Consider the following 18,641-nt stretch of genomic DNA (forward strand, 5'->3'; position numbering starts at 1 on the left):
TCTCATATGGTCTGCATCACTTTGTCAGCCAGAGTCGATCGACCTTGGCCTCCTTTTGTTTCCCATCATTTTACACGACCGTCTTGAGTTTCTACCTCCTGAGTCACTCTTTGCGGCTGCTGCGTAGAGAGGCCTCTTGATTTATTAATCAATTAATCAGCGCATGCCGAGGAGCTGTTCAGGGTAGTTAAACAAGGAAAACAAAACGCCGGAGACCATAATCAAGGTGGGTTGTAATTAAGGGCGACCCTCCCACCGCTGTTCTTCCCGCCGCCCCGGCGCCCCACACACCTCCCTCACCCACTGCTCATCCAGCCCCGTTCAGCCCTGGTGGGGCCCGCACCCCATAAAAGCTGACAGCAGATTTCAGAAAGGCAGGTTTACTTCTAATGGCCACGAGCAAAATAAGCTTCATGATCAGCCTCATCGATGATCTGCAGCAATTGTTGAATCTTAGAAGTTTGATCAGGCTCCAGAAATGACACAGTGGCTTTTTCATACTTACAGACACTGTCCCCTTCTGTCTGAGTGTCCCCACAAACAGCATCATGGAGCTGGAAGGATCTGGTGACAAAGATAGGCCATAGCCTTGTTGCGACGGATGGGAGGTTCTGTGAGGCTAAGTAAGTTGTCCAAGGTCACACAGCTCATTCATAGCAGAAATGGAACTAGAACCCCCGAATTCTGATCCCCAGTTAACATACCTAGTGCTTATTTTTCTATGCAATTCTGTGTTCCTGGAAAAATGAAAGCAACGTACCTGAAATAAATGACCCTCATGAAATTCATTTTCTGATTTCTTTTAGATATGGGCATCTGAGCTAAAGAGTTTTTAATGGTAGTTTTAGATGAAGTTTATAGGGAAAAGAACTTGGACTGTTTTGTCAGGGAGATGTTTTCCTTCTGATCCATCAGGATACCAGATACGCGGGTGCGGGCGTGGCTGGCTTGTCACGGGCCCACGGTCAGCAGAGAGAATCTGCAGGCCTTTGCTGGGCAGCTGGAGCTGGCCGCATCTCTGGTCTAAAATCTGTTTAGTTTGGTTTTCTCCCAATGGCACTTAGCGCACAGGGCTAACGAGGCCGAGATTTTCTTAGAATGGAATCTCTGTTCTGGGTCATGAATAGCACCTCCATTTGTTACCAACTTTCTGTGGTTCGCGGGGGGCCGGGGCCACCGTGCATCTGTCCAAAGTGACTGCACTCACCCCAGTCCTGCCTGGACAAACGTTTGTGTCTACCTGAGGAACACCTTGGTCGGATCCAGGTATGGCTATAATTCGTCAGTGGACACAAATAGAAGAATTTGGAATGTGTTTATTTGACTGACCTGGTAAAGAGGATGCTTAGAAATATATATATATATATAGTTTTTAATTCCTTAAACTCTCTGCTATAAAAATCTTACATTTGTCAGATATGTTTGTCAGTTGGAGGCTCTCTGCCAGTCCGGGACTCATTTCTGATGGATGTCAATCAAACTCTGTGAATGCACCTTGGGCTTAACTTATAAACTAACTCTGAATTGCACTTACCAGGCCTGCGTTATAGGCTCTCCTTTTTGTCCGTTTGTGTGTTCTCCAGGATCCTGCTTTCTCGGCCGTGATTCACGACAAGCTCCAGGTCCCCAACACCATCCGGAAGGCATGGAATGACAGAGACAACCGCTGTGACATTTGCGCCACGCACCTGAACCAGCTGAAGCAGGAAGCTATCCAGATGGTGCTGACCTTGGAGCAGGCGGCCGGCACTGAGCACTACTACGACGGCTCGCCCGGCTCGCCCCCGCCCCTCTCCAGCATCCCCGCCCTGGCGGGGTCCCGGCACATGGGTGGCCTCCAGCAGCCCAGGGATTGGGCCTTCGTGCCCGCCCCCTACGCCTCCTCCAACTACACGGCCTTCGTCACCAACAAGCACAGCAGCAAACCCAACAGCCTCGGGGTCAGCAATGGGGCTGAGAAGAAGGGTGGATCCCCAACCCACCAGGCCAAGGTCAGCCTCCAGATGGCCACCAGCCCCAGCAACGGGAACATCCTCAACTCGGTGGCCGTCCAGGCTCACCAGTACCTGGACGGCACCTGGTCCCTGTCGAGAACCAACGGGGTCACCCTGTACCCCTACCAGGTAAGTAGTCTCTGAGCACGGAAGAGCAGGGTTAACTAGAGTCAAAGCAGAGAAGTGGGTGACTCTGCCTTTGTCCTCTCCTTCTGGGGAGTCCCCAGCTCAGAGCCTCGGGTTTCCACGTGGCTCCCCTGGACATTGCTAAATAACCATAAGGTGCGAGACACCAGGGATCCCCGATACCGCTTCGCTTCCGTCGTCTACACTGCCTAAAAGAGGTATAGACACCCCTCCTGACCTGTTCCTCCTTGACGGACCGTAATCCTTTTCTATTTGCAACTCAACCTTACATGCTATTGTAATTAGTTTAGCAAATGCGTTTTCCCTTTCCTTGTTTTCTGTTTTCAGTGATATAAATTAGTACTCCCAAGTTTCCCTAGAGAAATAAGAGAGCAGGTCTTAGATCGGCCAAGGGGTCTAAAAAAGTTCTCTTAATTGTCCTCGCTTGAGTTTTCTGTTGGGTGAGGGTTGGGTTTACCATCCATGTGCTCCATGTCCCCTGCATCGGTCACGTGGGAAGCAGCTGAAAGCGTTGCCCACCACTGTGGCGTGGCGAGGTGGCCAGGCTCATGGAGTGTATCGGTCAGGGAAGATAACTAGTGTAACGAAGGACCTCAGGATATTTCTTACTCGTACCTCTGCCGTATCCAGGGTTTGCTGGGTGGCCTTCCACTATGACATAGGAACCCAGGCTAACTCTGTCTAGCATGTCACCATTTCCCAGGAGCCTCAGAGCTTTCCGCCAGATCTTGCACAACCCACCAGAAAATGAGGGAAGAGAGAGAATACAGAGGTTCTCACAAGGGACTCTGGGGGGAGTGTACATAACTCTATCTACATTCCACTGGCAAGAATCCAGTCTCCTGGCCCAACCTTCCCTCAGGCGAGGCTGAGAAGGCCAATCTGTCCACATGCCCAAGAGAAAAAAGAAGCAAGTCAAGTGAACACGTAGCACATAGTTTTTGTTCTATGGGGCAAAGACACAGGGTAACATAAAATGAGTGAAATGTGGCTGATAAAATTCCTGGTAACTTTTCTAGATTGCGAGAAGGAATATAGATGGTTTCTCTTGATATCGTGCAAGAAAATGGGGAGCACGGATCATTATCTTAAGGAGCGGGCGTTCTCGGACTGCCAAACATTGCATTCACTGAGTGCTTTGTAGCTTACAAAACAAAGCGCACACATCATTTAACTTAACCCCGCGATAGGCCTGCGAGGGAGACGGGGCAGATGTTAGATCTTCCTTCTGAATTTGAAATCGAATGACCTGTGGCCACACAGGGAGTGACAGAACCTGCCCCCCGGCGTCCCCACTGACCCCCAAGAAGCAGCCTCCTGGCCATGCCTTTTCCCGACGTGGCTCCTTTCCAGACGTGCCTCCCCCTCCCCCGAGGAAGAGGCCTTGCATTTTGACCTGTAGGGGTTTGGCCGCCACAGCTTTCCATTTGGGCAGTTTTCAGGGCAGTTTTCGGGTTGTGGATACAAATGCGTTAGGATCCGGCGGCACCGGGTGGGGCCTCGCAGTCCGATGCTGCCGCATAACCAGCTGCCCAGGGCGGGGACAGAACCGTGTCTCTCCATCGTTGAATAACATGCTTTTTTTTTTTTGCTTGCAATTTTAAAAGTTACTGTTTTCAAAATCACAAGAATTAATCCATGTTTGTTGTAAAATAAAGGAGATATGAAAAAGTTTAAATAAGACTTAAAAAAATCAACATCACCCAGAAATAGACTCTGTAACCTTTGGGTACATTTCCTCCAGGTACTTTTTACACACACAATTTATAAAATCATGATTATGTTCAATTCTGCGATCCGCTTTTTGCTTAATATACTGGGTGCATTTTCCCATGCCATTATATATTTTTCTAAAATATGACCTTTAATGGTGGCATAATATTCCATTATATAAATACTATCCATTATACGGATATGGCCTAATTTCTATGACCACGCATCAGTTGACAGAGTTGGGTTTTTGCTGCTCTCAGTAGAACACTCCGGCACACATCCTTCTTACCTGGGTCATACTTCCCACACGTCTCTGGTTGTGTTAGCCACATGCTCCTGTTACACAGACAACTCACGTTTCACCGTCCAGGGCCACAAAGCCCTTGTAAGATGCACCAGGTGCTGGTTAGAGGACTCAGCGGATGCACAGCACTGATGAGCAAGGACAGGAGAACTTGGAACTGGTTCTCTCCTATAAAATGGTCCAAGTGTTGGGAAAGTTTGCATGAGGGGAAGGAAGCTGAAGATGCTCCTGCAGAGCAAGGTGGGGGTTATTGGTGCCTTTCTTTTACTCGTGCAATAATTCTTTCTGCTCTTCCTCTTCTTCTCTCGTCTCAGTTAAAAAGGATTTCTTGTATCATAATGAATGTTTATTAAGCTCTAACCGAGTGCCAGACACTATGCTAAGTGGTGAATGGGGCTCCTGCCTGGGCTGGACACCCAGGTTTCTTATCCTGCTGCCCTCAGGGGAGGAGGCAGGTGACTGTCCCATTGTAAGCCAGGGAGGTGATCGCAAAGGTAGAGAGATGCCTAGACTGCTTTGAGGATACACAGAAGAGCTCGTGATCAGGCAAGAGTGGGTTACTCTGGCCAAAAGCCACATACAAAAATGGTCCACACAAGCCACCAAGTAGAGCTTGTCCTGGGTGTATATTCGATTGCTTCTTTCCAGCTCCAGAACACACTAATTCATGCATTTCCCCTGAGTAGTAGTTAAAGGGATCAGAGGAAAGCCCCCTGGGATTAAGAGATTTGGTGCCCGGCTGAGAATCAGTGTCCCTGTGTCCGGGCAATGCCATCCTGGCGCCCTGGGGTGGGGGCTCGGGGTCTGGCCAGACTGAACGTCTCCTGTCACGGACATCTCCCCGCGTCAAGGACACTGCAGTTCCCCGGCCAGCGGAGATGGCCGGCTGCTCCGGAAGCGGACCTCGCTTCTCCTGCTCACCCAGAAGCCCACAGAGCAGAGGAGCCTCTGGCTTAGGGCCAGAGCTGGTCCCTGGACTGAGATGCATCTAGACTTTCCGCTACCGCGGGTTCTACTTCGCGCTTATAGCCCAGAGCCATCAGAAGGGAGGGAGAGAAGACACCGCTATTTAGGTGCAGGGAAGATGACAAAGACGAGGACAGGCTTCCCCACAGTGAGCAGGTGACGCCTTCGCACGAGGGCTAGAAAGGCCCCTGAGGCCCCTCACGCCCCCGTTCCCCACAGCGCTGTGTAACAGTCTTCTACGACTGTCTTTCAGAGGAAGACTTGCTTCTCTTAGCTTGTGGACATTTGACACAATCTCTACCTATATGTGGAGGCAGAAAATGCTCTAGACCCTTCATGTGACCACACGAGTTCCAACTTTGGAAAGATGTGTCTGGACCACAGTTCTTTGCGTCGACCATAGATGAATTACCTTTGTTGACTGGCAGCTGCTGATTTACATTCATTATAGTAAATGAACTGCAGGAAAAACTGTACACAAAACACTCTGAATCATACATAGAATGTTATGCTTCTAATCCAGCATCACAGAATCCGGTTCCGTAGGATGCTAAGTGTCTTTTGCATCACGATGGGAGATTTGCGACAATCCTGCCTCGTTCAAGGTCATGGCTCTGCCAATCGTTGAACCTCAGTTTAGTAGCTTAACATCTTAGTCTAAATCCTGACCTATGAAATCCCTACCTTGTAAGATTATTGTGGAGAACAGCTAAGGAAAAAAAAAATGAGACTACTTTATAAACTATAAGGCAGGGATAACGATTCTCTATCTTGACCCCCTCCTTTGCCAGACGAGAACCCAAGGCCGAGTGATATGAAATTTCTTTCGTTCAGTTTCCTGAATCTTAGTTTGATCTCTTCTGCTGGATTACAGACTCATTGAGGACACGGGTCCACTTCATTCCCATGTCCCTCAGCAGCTAATGTGTGTGAAAGTGGCTACATATCAGAGAAAGTTTCTATTGCAGAGAAACACTAAATGCGTTTCTCATGACCTGCCCTAGATTTAGGAAAAAATTCCAGGCCGAAAGACCTGTCCAGACCCTAAGATTTGGGGTAGAAACCACCAGGTAATTGGCTCCAAGCTAATCTGTAACCTAAAGTATCTTAATGATACTTAATAAATCTTTGAACGTAATGAGTAGACTCCAGGTGGCATTTTGATGGTGCGCTCAATACAGGGACATTTGAAAGGGGAGAAAAACTTTATTTCATAGGATTTTGAGACTTGTCAAGAAAACTCAGGAAGACGTTAGATTCATACATAAGTAATAAATCCATAAGGACCCTCAGCGTGATAAAATATTCAAGGTGCATTCCTCAAGTTATAGGAAAACGTTTTTGGTAAAAATTATCCTGTTTTCTTCGAAAGCGTCTGTTGAAATCCATGTCAGAGACTGTGAATGCTAGACCGGACTCTGGCTGATGTCAGGGTTGGGGTATCTCGATTATCTCTTTAGAAGTTAATTGTGCCTAGAATGCACAGGCGTTTCTAGGGATGGGAGTTTAGTTCTTCAGCTATGGGGGACAAAGTAGCAGCATCAACCTCGAAGCGACTCAGGGTTTGCTAAGCTGGAGGACCTCTGCGGCACCCAAACCTTGCTCCTCAAAGGTCAGGGCCTTGGGAGGATGTGGTGCCGGCCCTTTTATTTTGGAGGACTTCCTAGTGCCTCGTAAGAGGAAGGCAACAGTCTGGGAAGATGGATCGTTCTGTAGCATTCAGAAGCTTTGTTTATAACGGATTCACGGAACCCAGAAGCACGAGTTCTGGTGTAGCCGCTGCCCCGGGGATGAAGTGCACCTGCGCTCCTTCCTCCCGGGACCACGTTTCAAGAAGGAGCAGGGGCAGGTGTTTGGAGAATTCCCGTTCACATCCTCTGCTCAGCCGTCTGTGCCCTGAACTATGCAAAGTGTCCTTTCTGGGCCAGTCCTGGTGTCACTTTGCTGCCCACATGCTGCTCTCCTGCCCGGCAGAGTAAGAGCATAAGATGTCACAATTTGACAAATGATGGCACCGGAAAGATTTTTTTTTTTTTAGCATCATGGCTTATTGTTTTCTCCTGTTTATAGACAGTCAAGGGAGTATTATTTATCTTTTTGCTTTCCGATAAACCATGAACACGAAAAAAAGGAACCGGTTTGTATATTCAGTCACGGACAGAGCATTTCTCGAGGAAGTGGTGCTCAGGGTGAAATTCCGACGGGGTCGTCATGTCTTATGAATGTGGGCAGGGCCGTGGCCTGAAGGGAACATCCAGAGTTCATCAGGAAGTTTCGGAAGTGTTTTAGTCTGGTTATTTCCTTGCTGTGGTAGGCTGAATAAGCCCCCCTTCCACACTCCCCCGCCAAGGATGCTCATGTCCCCATCCTTGGAATCTGAGGCTACGTCGCCTTCCGTAGTAAAAGGGGTTTGACAGCTGTGATCTGAGGGTTTTGAGATGCGGAGATCATCCTGCATTATTCGGGGGGTCCACAGGATCTTTATTAGAGGGAAACAGGAAGACGAGAGTCAGAGAGGTGACGCAGATGGAGGTAGAGAGAGGAGAGGAGGAGCTACACCGCTGGCTGCGGAGACGGAGTTGGGGGCCGCCAGCCTCTAGCAGCTGGGAAAGTCAGGGAATCGGATTCTCTCCCAGAGCCTCCAGAAAGGACCAGCCCTGCGGGCCCGTTCTAGACTTCTGGCCTCTGGAACTTTGGAGAATAGAAAATAAATAGAGAGTAAATTCCCGTTGTTTTACGCTGCTCTCTCTGTGGTTACCTGTTTCCGCAGCAGCAGGAAACTGACACACCTGGCGAGCATTTGGTCGCTGGAAAGCTCGGCAGGAGAATCTTGCAGACCTAGGAGTCGCTGTGGAAACCTGCAGAATGGCCAAGAACTTGGGATTTTTTTTCATCCCACAGGACAAGCTGCATTGCCCTGTGGATCAGACAGCACATTATCGAGTCAGATTATTTCATTCGGGTGCCTCCGCAGAATGAGGGGTTACTCATACTGCACGGCTGGTTTTCAATGGTCTCAGATTTCCCTATTGTTATAGCATCATAATAACAAGCACACCACAGCCACCCTGCAGCGGCAGCTAGTAATTAGCATTATGTAAGTCTCTCACACTGTTGAAACTGCAGAAAATAGTTCAAGCTGGGGGTTGTAGGGGGTGGAGAGACTCGACTGGATCATCTGCAGAAGGAAACTCATCTTCTCTGTAGGGTCTTCTGACCTCATAAAATAGGCTGTCACAGAACTGCCCCAGTAATAACTCTGAACCATCATGAGGCTCGAATGCATCTGAAAGCACTTTGTGGAAGCAAATGTGTGAGTTGGCATCATTTTTAAATTTGGTAGGCAGGAGACAGCACTGGAGATCTGGGAGCAGGGGAATGGAGAAAGTCCAGGAATTCTCGCTAGAATCACTTGGAAGCTTTAAAGAAATATCAGTGCCTAAGCCACGCCCTGGACCAATTCGATCAGGATATCTGAAGGCGGCTCCCAGGCCTTAGTTTGAACTGCCAGGGCCAAAAACCACGGCTTTAAAGAACAGTTTATCTGGCAGTGGTGTGATAAGTATAGGGAGGGAGCAGGGAAGATGATAGATAGATCTATAGATCGATTGATCGATAGATAGATAGATAGATACATACATACATACATACATACATACATACATACAGAATAGATAGAGTATATATTAGTTTTCTAGAACTGCCATAACAAATTAACCACAAACTAGGCAGCCTCAAACAACAAGAATTTATTAATCGTCAGGGCCGTGCTCCCTCTGAAGATTCTAGGGAAGAATCCGTCCTTGCCTCTTGCAGCTTTTGGTGGTCCAGGGTGTTTCTTGGCTTGTGGCTGTACCACTCCCACCTCTGCCTCTGTCTCCGCGTGGCCTTATGCACCATGTGTCACTCTGCGTCTCTCTTACTATAAGGACACTGGTCCCTGGATTTGAGGACCGTCCTAATCCGGTACGGTCTCATCTCAATCTTTAACTCATCCCATTTACAAAGGCCCTATTTCCGAATAAGGTTACATACAGGTCATGAGATCCAACCCACTACAGAGGATAGATAGATGATTGATAGTTAGATAGATAAAGAGATAGATGATAGATGATAGACAGGTGGATGGAAGGTGAAGATGCCGGTGAGGAGGTGAGGCGCACCATGCTCCTTTCTTGAGGAACCACCTCTGAATAAAGAACAGGTACGGATGTTCACAGGTGGCCAGCAGCGGCGGTTTCCTGTTCATGTTCTTTGGTTGGAGAGAAATGAAGGGGAGGGGAGAAGGTAAAAGGTAACACAAAGACAGTGAGGAAAGCGCTCTATGCACCGGCGACCTTACGCAGACGGAGAACACTTCGAGGGGCGAAAAAATGGAAAAATTCTTAGAGACAAGGTCGATGATTAACTTGAGCACATGGGTGTTCTTGTGGGATAACAGCCTCCTCTGTAAAGGTTTAAGGTCAATTTGTGCTTTCACAACTGTAGAAATAGATGTAAATAGCATTTCTCGGGACGCTACCTTGGGGTAGGTCAATTTAAGTGGAGGGCCCGATCTGACCAGTGCTAAAAGGGGTTCTGTTCCTTTTCTACCAAGCTGATAGTTTGGGTTGAATTGGTGGAATTGGCTGTATCTTTGTTTTTCTTCTTTAGAATTATTTCCGTGCCCCAGAAGGAGCCTAGAAATAGTGGGGAAGGTGCTGTGCCCCTTCCAACCGTATTTCTTAGTTGCCTCTCCCTTTTCTGGGGGTGTGGGTGGGTGGGGTGGGTGGTGAGAGGTGGTAGGATCATGGCTCTTATCTTACAAACACGGGGGACTGATTTACCTCTCCCTCCAGCTCTCCCGGGCCAGGCCGGGGTGGAAAGCAGAGCTGAGAATCACTTCCCCGGGGGCAGGAGGCGAACTCATGAGCAGAGAGAAGATTCTCTGGATGTAGATTCTTTCCCACACTTACCTTTTGCTTGGGACACCTTCCCACATCCTCTCTCGTTTGAGTCAGCCTTCCCAGTCTTGGTATCCCCAGGCGAAATATTGCTTTCTTTATAGAGTTGAAGAAAAGAACCGAGGAATACCCACTGTCCACAGTGATCTGGCTAAGGGAGCAACCACAGCCTACTGTTTTTATTTTTAAATGACACAATAAACGGAATTTTTTAAGAAAGTCTGACGCTGATATTTATCGGCGATTTTATCCAAGTCTCAAACAATGAAGGACTGAGCGTCGGATCACGCTAGATTTGCTGCTCACGCACCAGAAATAAAAGCCCAGCTTCCTGCTCCGTGTGCGACATCTAGAAGACTTCTTAACTGCTATGCGTCTGTATTTTCTCCTCTGCAAAATGGAAAGCTGCAGAGCCGTTGTGGGGATGCTGTGAGATAACGTCTACTGTGTCCGGTGCATGGTAAGCCCTCAGTGAAGTGACTCGAAACTTGAGTGTCGTCTTCTTTAAGTCACCTCAGACTCATGCGACTCAAGACCGAATGGAATCAGGGCCCTCTTTTGCAATGTAAGAACTAGAGGTAGATGGAAAAGCAAGACAAAAGCCATATATGAATATCAAATGCATGAAACAAACGTTACCCGGCAACTCAGAAAACATCAGCCACCTCTACGTGGAACCGGAAACCACCTTTCCACGTGCGCACCACATCTCACACGAGAAGGTCACATTCTAAGTAGAACGACCTCGTTTCACCAGTAAATAAATCGATAAGATATTGAAAGGTCCATGGACCAATTTTTCTCCATATTCGAAGACCATTATGAGGGACGAGGGGAGGCAAAATACAGACTTGAATCATTTAAAATTCCACAGCATAGTAAAGAGGTGGTATTTACAATAATTCAAAAGAATAAAACCTCATTATTTTAGAGTTTATGTGAAATATCAAATAATTTAGGCCTAGATCATGGTTCTTATTGCACGAACACTTTGAAACAGAATACTGGGGTCTTTCTTGGTTTCCTTATTTATGGTAAAATACGTATTTTTATATTTTACATGCCTATGGCAAAATATAATATAGTTTCTTTGTTATTATTCACATATATCTTTGTAAAACATAGATACTTCTTTTAAAATTATTATATAATTTGCATTCTTCAATAAATTAGAACATTAAAGTCTCCTCCTTACCTGCCCCACCCCAGGCGTATACCTAATTAATTTCAATTTGAGATTTTACTGTGTTAACCGCCTTTAGCGTGACAAATTAGCATGCTTCTATCTTACAGGGGTATTTGTGAGGATTAGTTAATGAGTCATATATTTCATATGCCTAAGTCATTCCCGGGGAGTAATTTAGGTGTTTAGGAAGCATATTAGTCACCGTTTTTTAGGACTCTGGAGACCATTTAGTGTGTTATGGCTACACAGGTGGCCTCCAAGAGTTCATACACCCTTTCTGAAGCCGGTCGGAGGGCCTGGGAGTGGCTGAGACCCTGGGGTAGAAAAAGAGGCCGTGAAAAGCAAACGTAGCAGCAGTCATGTCTGTCCAAGACTTTGACCAGGAGTTTTCTGATTACATAACACATCTGGGCCGGTCGATAGTTTCTGTTGCCTTAGCCAGGTGGCTTCCTGCGGTCCCCGCGGGTCAGGCTGGGAGGAGCAGCGCCAGTGGGATGATCGACTCGTTAGCCTGTGTGTGACATGCTCCCCTTTCAATAAAGCCGCTGGGCCTCAGAGACGCCAATGGAAGCAAGATAGGAAGGCTGCCCCTGCGAATTAGAGATGACAAGTAGAAGCCCAGAAATGTCGAGAGACCTGCCCAGCGAGGACATTGCTGAAGTTGGGAGTTTCCTGGGGACTTGCCCCCGTCCCCACCCTCCTGGAGGGAAGGGGGCCAGATCCTGGGGCAGGCCACCCATAGCCCTCTCCTTGGGGGATCCGGTCCCGAGGATTTACGAGTCAGGTTTCATGTTGTCCTGGCCTACACAATAGTGCAGAAATAACTGCCCTGTGTCACATCTCACCAGGTTGGGGAGGCCTGTGGGGACAAAGCTTGAGACAAAGATGGGCCAAAAAACTTGGAAGGCTTTGTTAGCAATGCTGCCATCTAGTGAGACGTACTTTAGGTCACTTAAGAGGCTGGCTTATAACAGGCCTGATGTTTATAACCTCTTCATAAATTATACTAACTTCTTAAGATTAATAAAAGGGAGTGGGGCCATTTCCTTGCCAAAAATGTGGTCTTTTTAAAAATCAAATTGATTGGGGTAACTTTGGTTAATAACATTATGTAAATTTCAGTACGACATTATAATATGACATCCGTGTACTTTATTAGTGTGCTCACCACCAATGTGGTCTTAATTTAAGGAATAACAGATGTTTAAATTCAGTGCCCTAACACATACCCTTTAGAAAGGACCTTGCCGCCTGAACAGATCTTCAGTGAAAATGGAACTCGGTTTTGGCATAGCAGAACAAACACCCAGATCTGCGTATAAAATCAGGTTCGCCTTCTTATTAGCTGAGTAACATTGTAGCCACACAAAACCTCCACATTCTCTTCTATCCTAAGTAGATAGTATCCTGAGATTGCTGTGAAGATGAAGCTCATTCGTTCTAAAATATTCTTTTGAGCTCTCAGCACTGGATGACATGAAATTACACAACACACACGCACGCACGCACGCACACACACACGCACACACACACACACGCGCAGAGTTGCTAAATGAGACCTCATACTGAGGAATACGAAATCCACACAGATGGCCGCTGGGAGACCGTGGCCCTCTGCCCGGCCTGCAGCTGAGCCGCACGCTTGCAGGTGAGGTCTACAGGTCTGGAACAAAGCGCAGGCCCTGGAAAATGGCAGTGGAGCCGGTGGACTGGAAGACGGATGCGTCCCTCACACCTGAGCGTGACACAGCTCGGTGTTTAGGAGCCGCCTCAGGATGAACCTCATCCTGCAAGTCGCACTCTGCAGCCTCGAGAGTCATTCGGAGCCCATTTTGGCTGGGACCGTGGGTTGGCGTTTTTGTTGAAGACAACAGTTTTGTTTCCCTCTAAGGACAGATTGTACTTTCTCAGCTAAATAGTGTTTTTGATAGAATGCCAACGCCCTGCTGAGGCTGGGTGGCCCGCTCCCTCCCAACGCTCTGTCCAGGTAACCAGTGCGCAGTCACAGCTTACGAAACTGGCCATTTACAAGGTGCGGCCACTTCGTTAAGTCCATTAGGAGGGGCAGGCCGCAGGGAAGAAGTGAGAAGTGGAAGGAGCTGCCCTCGCCTAGAAAAGGGCTGTAATCGACTTGGCACCCGAGAGGTCATGCACCGACTCTTTCCCGGACTATGGAGACTTGCAGGCAGTGTTTCCGCCGTGGGAACGGCATCTACCTGGGAAGACTGTGGAGACGATAGAGAGCAAAGAACTAACACTCCTTCCATTTCCACGTTTCCCTCTCACATCATGGCCTCCGGCGGTCTCTCCGTCTGCAAAGTGAAAAGCCCCGGTCCCCTTCTGCTCTCGGCTTCGTCAGGCTGTGAGCAGACGCCTTTGCATTTTTAACATTTCACGTTTCCCCCTGTCGGTGTGCTCATCCTTATCTGGTTTTGTCTCCAAAGTTACCAAGTTCACTGTCTTTTAACTCTGAGAGCCACATGTGAATATCAATAATTTAGTTTCATGATAATAGGAATAACCATTATAGCCTACACTCGGTACTCGGCATACGGCAGGCACTGTGCTCGGGGTCCTGCGTGTATTAATTCGGTTAATCTTCATAAGGGTCCGACGAAGTGAGCGGACCATTATTCTCATTTTAAAGATGAGGAAACTGAGCTCCATGTTCACGTACATGGACACCACTTGCACAGAGGCATTCCACAATCGAGACTCTGAAAGACTTAGTCAACGAATTTTTATTTAGCATTTCTTAGTTCTTCATTAGAATTGAGAAGTGGTAGCTCACATCTCTACAAGTTTATCACTAATAAGGTTGATGTTAACAGTCAGTGACGAGAAAGTTCTGGTTTTATCTGACTTCAAACATTAAGCGAGTTCTACCCGGATGGTTGTTCCTATTCCCCAGCCTTCCTTCTTCCGCTTCGCTCACACACACCTTCTCTCTCTCTTTTCAAATTTTAAATTACACTATCACCTCTCGAGATCTCTAAAGCTTAATTACTTCACTTGTAAATTATTCATACTTCCCCCCCTCATTCTACCGCTAGAGTCTGAATCGATCATGGTTTATTTGCATCTCTGAGACCGGGTGGGTAAAGGAAGTAAAAGGACATGCGTTTGTTTGCGATTTATACCAAAGGTTTGGCAGAAAAGACAGTAAGAACTAAAAAAGAGTAATTAAAAATAAAGTCACTTATTTAAATATTGCAAACCTTGCAACCCCTTTCTAAGCAGCTGCTAACTTCTAACTACATGGCGGGCTAAGTGGAAAATGAACCAGTACAGCGTTTGGGGTTAATTGGTGCAAGTGCATTAATTACAGTAACTGTTCATTAGATGTTTTTGTAAGGCGTGTATGTTACTAGCATAATACTGTGTAAATGTCATTCGCTGAACACACAGATATTATAAACATATAGTGAGCAATTACAGCACGGCGCCCTTGGTATCCCTAGGCAGGCGACGCGGCCAGAGGGTTACAGGACGGAAAGCAGAGCGGATGCCGAAAGGCGCAGGGTTGTCCCGAGAGCGTGTGCAGGGACCTGGAGAGGCAGAGGACCGAGGCGAGAGCTGCAAACAGGCAGAGCGCGGGCTTCGTCTTGGAGCTGGGTGCCCGGCCCCTGGTGCTCAGGCGACGGGAAACCGTGCGTGGACGTGACTCGGCGGGGCGGCGGGCGGCCCGCGGGCAGGGCGCAGGGGCGCCAGCGGACCCCCGGCTTGGGAGGCGGCGCGGCGGGGAGGGCGCAGGGCAGGGCGCAGGGGCGCCGGCGGACCCCCGGCTTGGGAGGCGGGCAGCCCGCGGGCAGGGCGCAGGGCAGGGTGGCGCAGACTCGAGCCCGAAGGCCTGGAGGCCGGGTGGGCTGTGGGACGAGGAAGAGGAGGGTTGAGGAGGACACCCCGTTCCCGTGCTGGGTTCCACACGGGTGGCGATCCATGAACTGGTTCGGGGTAGACGCGAAGGGGAGGCTCAGGGGAGGGGTAGGGAAGGAGTCCAGGGACAGACGCGGGGAGGTCGGGAGGGTTAGAGCCAGGAGCTGGTGCGGATGAGGCTGGCGAGGAGGAGATGCGGGAGAAGCCCGTGCGGCTGGGTCTCCCCGAACCCAGGTCTTCTGGCTCCAGCCCAGTGCCTTCTCCTCGGGGTCATTCAGGCTCGTCAATACCTAGACATGAAAAACTACACTATCGCTATGTTATACGCGCACCGATAAAGTCCCCCATTCGCTGGTCCATTCGGCAAATGTTTCCGGAGCCAGGCCCCACACTAGTTCCTGGGGATGCGAAGCCGGGGGCTTGAGACACTCGAGACAGGGCTTTGCCTGTTGTCAGCGGGTCCTGCGGTAGGAGGTCAGTGAGGGGTGATGCTCTCATCGTCTCTCCTTTGCTGGCACAAGTGTGTGCGTGTGCGTGTGTGTAGTGGGGAGAGGGAATCCAGGGGCACAGAGTGGCTCCCTTGTCCTTAATGTTGGGCAGAAGCTACAGCCCAGACCACAGGGCGGTGGTCTCTGGGGGCTCCTGCTGCCCAGCTGGGCTGCAGCTCTGTGGGACAACTAAATTCTGACGCCCAGAAGCAGAAGACTCTCGCCCTCCCCCTCCCCCGCCCTGCCCTTGGTGTCCATAAATGCTGCAGGGGTCATAGGGAGCCCATGAACCTGGCTTTGAGACCTGCGTTAGCAGTTTCCGCCGTGAAAACCTCCGTTTTAAAAGCTGTCATTGATAAGCTAAGTGATGAATAACTTCATCTGCTTAACCTATGACAGATATCACTACTAATTGTGTCACTCTCTGATCCTGGGAGGAGGAAAACAGTTCAGTCGAGGAACATATTTAAGTCAGCTGGTTCCTTTGTTCAGTGTTCGAGACACCGGCGTCTGCCAGGTGTCGGGTCCTGGGGCGTGAAGATGAGGAAGGGCAGCCTGTCTCTGCGGGGTGCTCCCTGAGCACAGCTCTCTGATGGGGGTCAGACGAGGTCAGCGCCGGGGCGGAAACACCTACGCCATGCGGGGGAAAATGGGGTGGAGGCCAGACGTGGGCTCCGTCCGGGTATCAGGGAAGATGCATCTTCATACTGGTTATTTACATCGCTGCGAATTAGATGAGCTGTTTGTATGAGCAGCCATCCAGAGATGAACAGTAAAGACCGTATTAGATGAAGTAGAGGCTGCGTGAGCCAGCCCAGCTCCCTTTCTGCCTCCCTCACATGGTACATGCAGGATGCAGGGTGTCAGCAGCGGGCGGGGCTGCCCGACACGCCTCCCCGGCGTGGGGCGGGTCACCCGTGTGGACCCGTGCAGGCCAGGCAGAAGGGGAGGCGCCAAAGACTCCGCCGAGCCCCACTTTCCTCCCTCATCCGCTTCACACAAACGATGGCCATCCCCCGCCACCCCCCCAGGACAAGCTCAGAGTCCTGGGCTGCAGTTACCACCGTTGGTCTAATGCGTACCTACGTTTCTGAGGCCGGAATGGGCCATTTTGAAAGCTTGAGGTAATGGGTCATTTGCTTTCATGCCTTTCCCCTCAGACACTGGTCCCTGAACCTGCTGAGTCTCTTCCTGGTGACTCTCTGTGCTCATCTCAGGGAGGCCAGAGGTGTTTCCTGTAGTGACATGGAAACCGTGATGACTGAACATTCTGGCAATAAAGTTCACGTTTAGTATTGGGTGAGAATTAACCTTACAGGGGAGAAAGGCCCGTGATATGAACATGTTGGCGGGTTTTTTTTGTAGGATAAGAAAGCCACGTGCTGAGATTTACATAATAACTTTCTTTCGGGATCGATATTTTTCAAAGGAGCAGGAAAGTATTCAAAGTAGCTCGGCTTGCAAATACTTTCCCTCGAAAAATGAAACTGAAATAACTATTAGAGTCACGCGCTTTTAATTATTGATGGAAAAAACGGCTCCTTTAAATGCCTAGTCACATAAATGTCACAGTCCTGGTTCGCCCAGATTTGCTCTTTTTTTTTTCTCTTGTCTTACACATGTGATGCTGTTAGCATTTATCTCTGTGTCTGAAAACTGCCACGACGATAGCTTTGTTAACCAATCTGGTCCAGTGTATTTTTACCATAAGCAGGAGCATGACTGAGTGGGTCCCTCCGTCCTTCCACGTCTGTCTCTCATCTCCCCTAGAGAGAAGCGAGGCTAAACCGTCATGGAAAGACGGCGTCTGGACTGTGCCTCGTGGGAGAAAGGCAGAGTCGTCCTCCTCTCCTGTCCCCGTCTCCACGGTTATAAATCTGCCCTTTGCATTTGGGTTCTCTATCAGGAGTGCTGCTTTGAGTCTGCGTCTGTCTTGGGAGGGAAGATGTACAATCCGTGGGTTGGTTCGGAAACCTTGGACCCGCCCTGAGAAAAGGCACGGTGGGGTTTGAAGTGTGCTCACGTCACCTATATGCCTGTCTCCTGTACGGTGACTCTGGAACAGGGAGTCTTGGAGCAGACAGGCAGTGTCTGGGGCTGGTAGAGCCACTCCTTAAGTTCAGCTCAAAGTCAGCGAGAAAGTTTATTCCAAGACATGCCGTCCTCTCTCAGACAGAGGAGGGAAGTCCAGTTTCCGTTACATCTAGTGCTTAAGAATTCAAAATACTTCACACCGTCCACTCTCAGAAAAGCTCGTTTTCACACACATTCGCACGTGCACACAAGTGTACAACTCTCCTGGCATAACTGCAGAAAAGCTATAATTTGTTTACTTTTATTACTAGAATTGGCTGACAACGAGCTATAGCTTACGTTACACCAACATTAAAAATGAGATTATATTTCCAGCTCATTGTACATAATCATGTTTATCCTTCGAAGGTTATTCTAATCCCTCGAATGTCTGAAGCAGTAAATTATGTTTTGGAAGAATGCTTAAGCAACGATGTTTAAATTAAATTTTTCTTTGGTCTTTATTAGTTTTTAAAATCAAAGTTATACATGCACATAAGTAAGTGAGAGTTCTGCCATCAGACAAGACCTTATATGAAAGACACCAGTCCACCACTGGGAATGTGATGAGCGCTTCCCGCTTTCCAGAGGTTCATTAATATTTATTTCTGCGTCATGCCATTCTTATGTTGCCTGATTTGATTTATTTAGTTTTAGATGACCCATTCTCAAAGTGTGCTTCTTGGACGATTTGAGTCCCCCAAACCCTTTCATTGGTCCATGAGATCAAAACTATTTTTACGTGACACTCAGTTATTATTTGACTTCTTCTTTTTTTTTTTTTTTTTAAACCTGTGTTGATATTTGCTCTGATGGTGCAAAGGCAGCAGTGGGTAAAATTGCAGCCATATTTGCACAAATCAAGGCAATGGCAGCAAACTAAACCATTCTTCATCACCACACATTTTTTTAAAAGTACACTTCCACTTAAGAATGCCCTTGATGAAGCAA

At 48.5% G+C, this 18,641-nt stretch overlaps 1 protein-coding gene across 1 annotated transcript in view; it reads left to right on the forward strand.

Moving 5' to 3' along the window:
• KIF26B (kinesin family member 26B) overlaps positions 1-18,641 on the forward strand; it is a 380,111-nt gene that overhangs the window by 135,515 nt on the left and 225,955 nt on the right. The window contains exon 3 of the mRNA XM_036235366.1: positions 1,584-2,123. Coding sequence (XP_036091259.1) covers positions 1,584-2,123 — 540 coding nt within the window. The remainder of the gene's footprint in view (positions 1-1,583; positions 2,124-18,641) is intronic.

Source organism: Rousettus aegyptiacus, unplaced genomic scaffold (genome assembly GCF_014176215.1).
Source record: "Rousettus aegyptiacus isolate mRouAeg1 unplaced genomic scaffold, mRouAeg1.p scaffold_m13_p_18, whole genome shotgun sequence".
Lineage (NCBI taxonomy): Eukaryota > Metazoa > Chordata > Mammalia > Chiroptera > Pteropodidae > Rousettus > Rousettus aegyptiacus.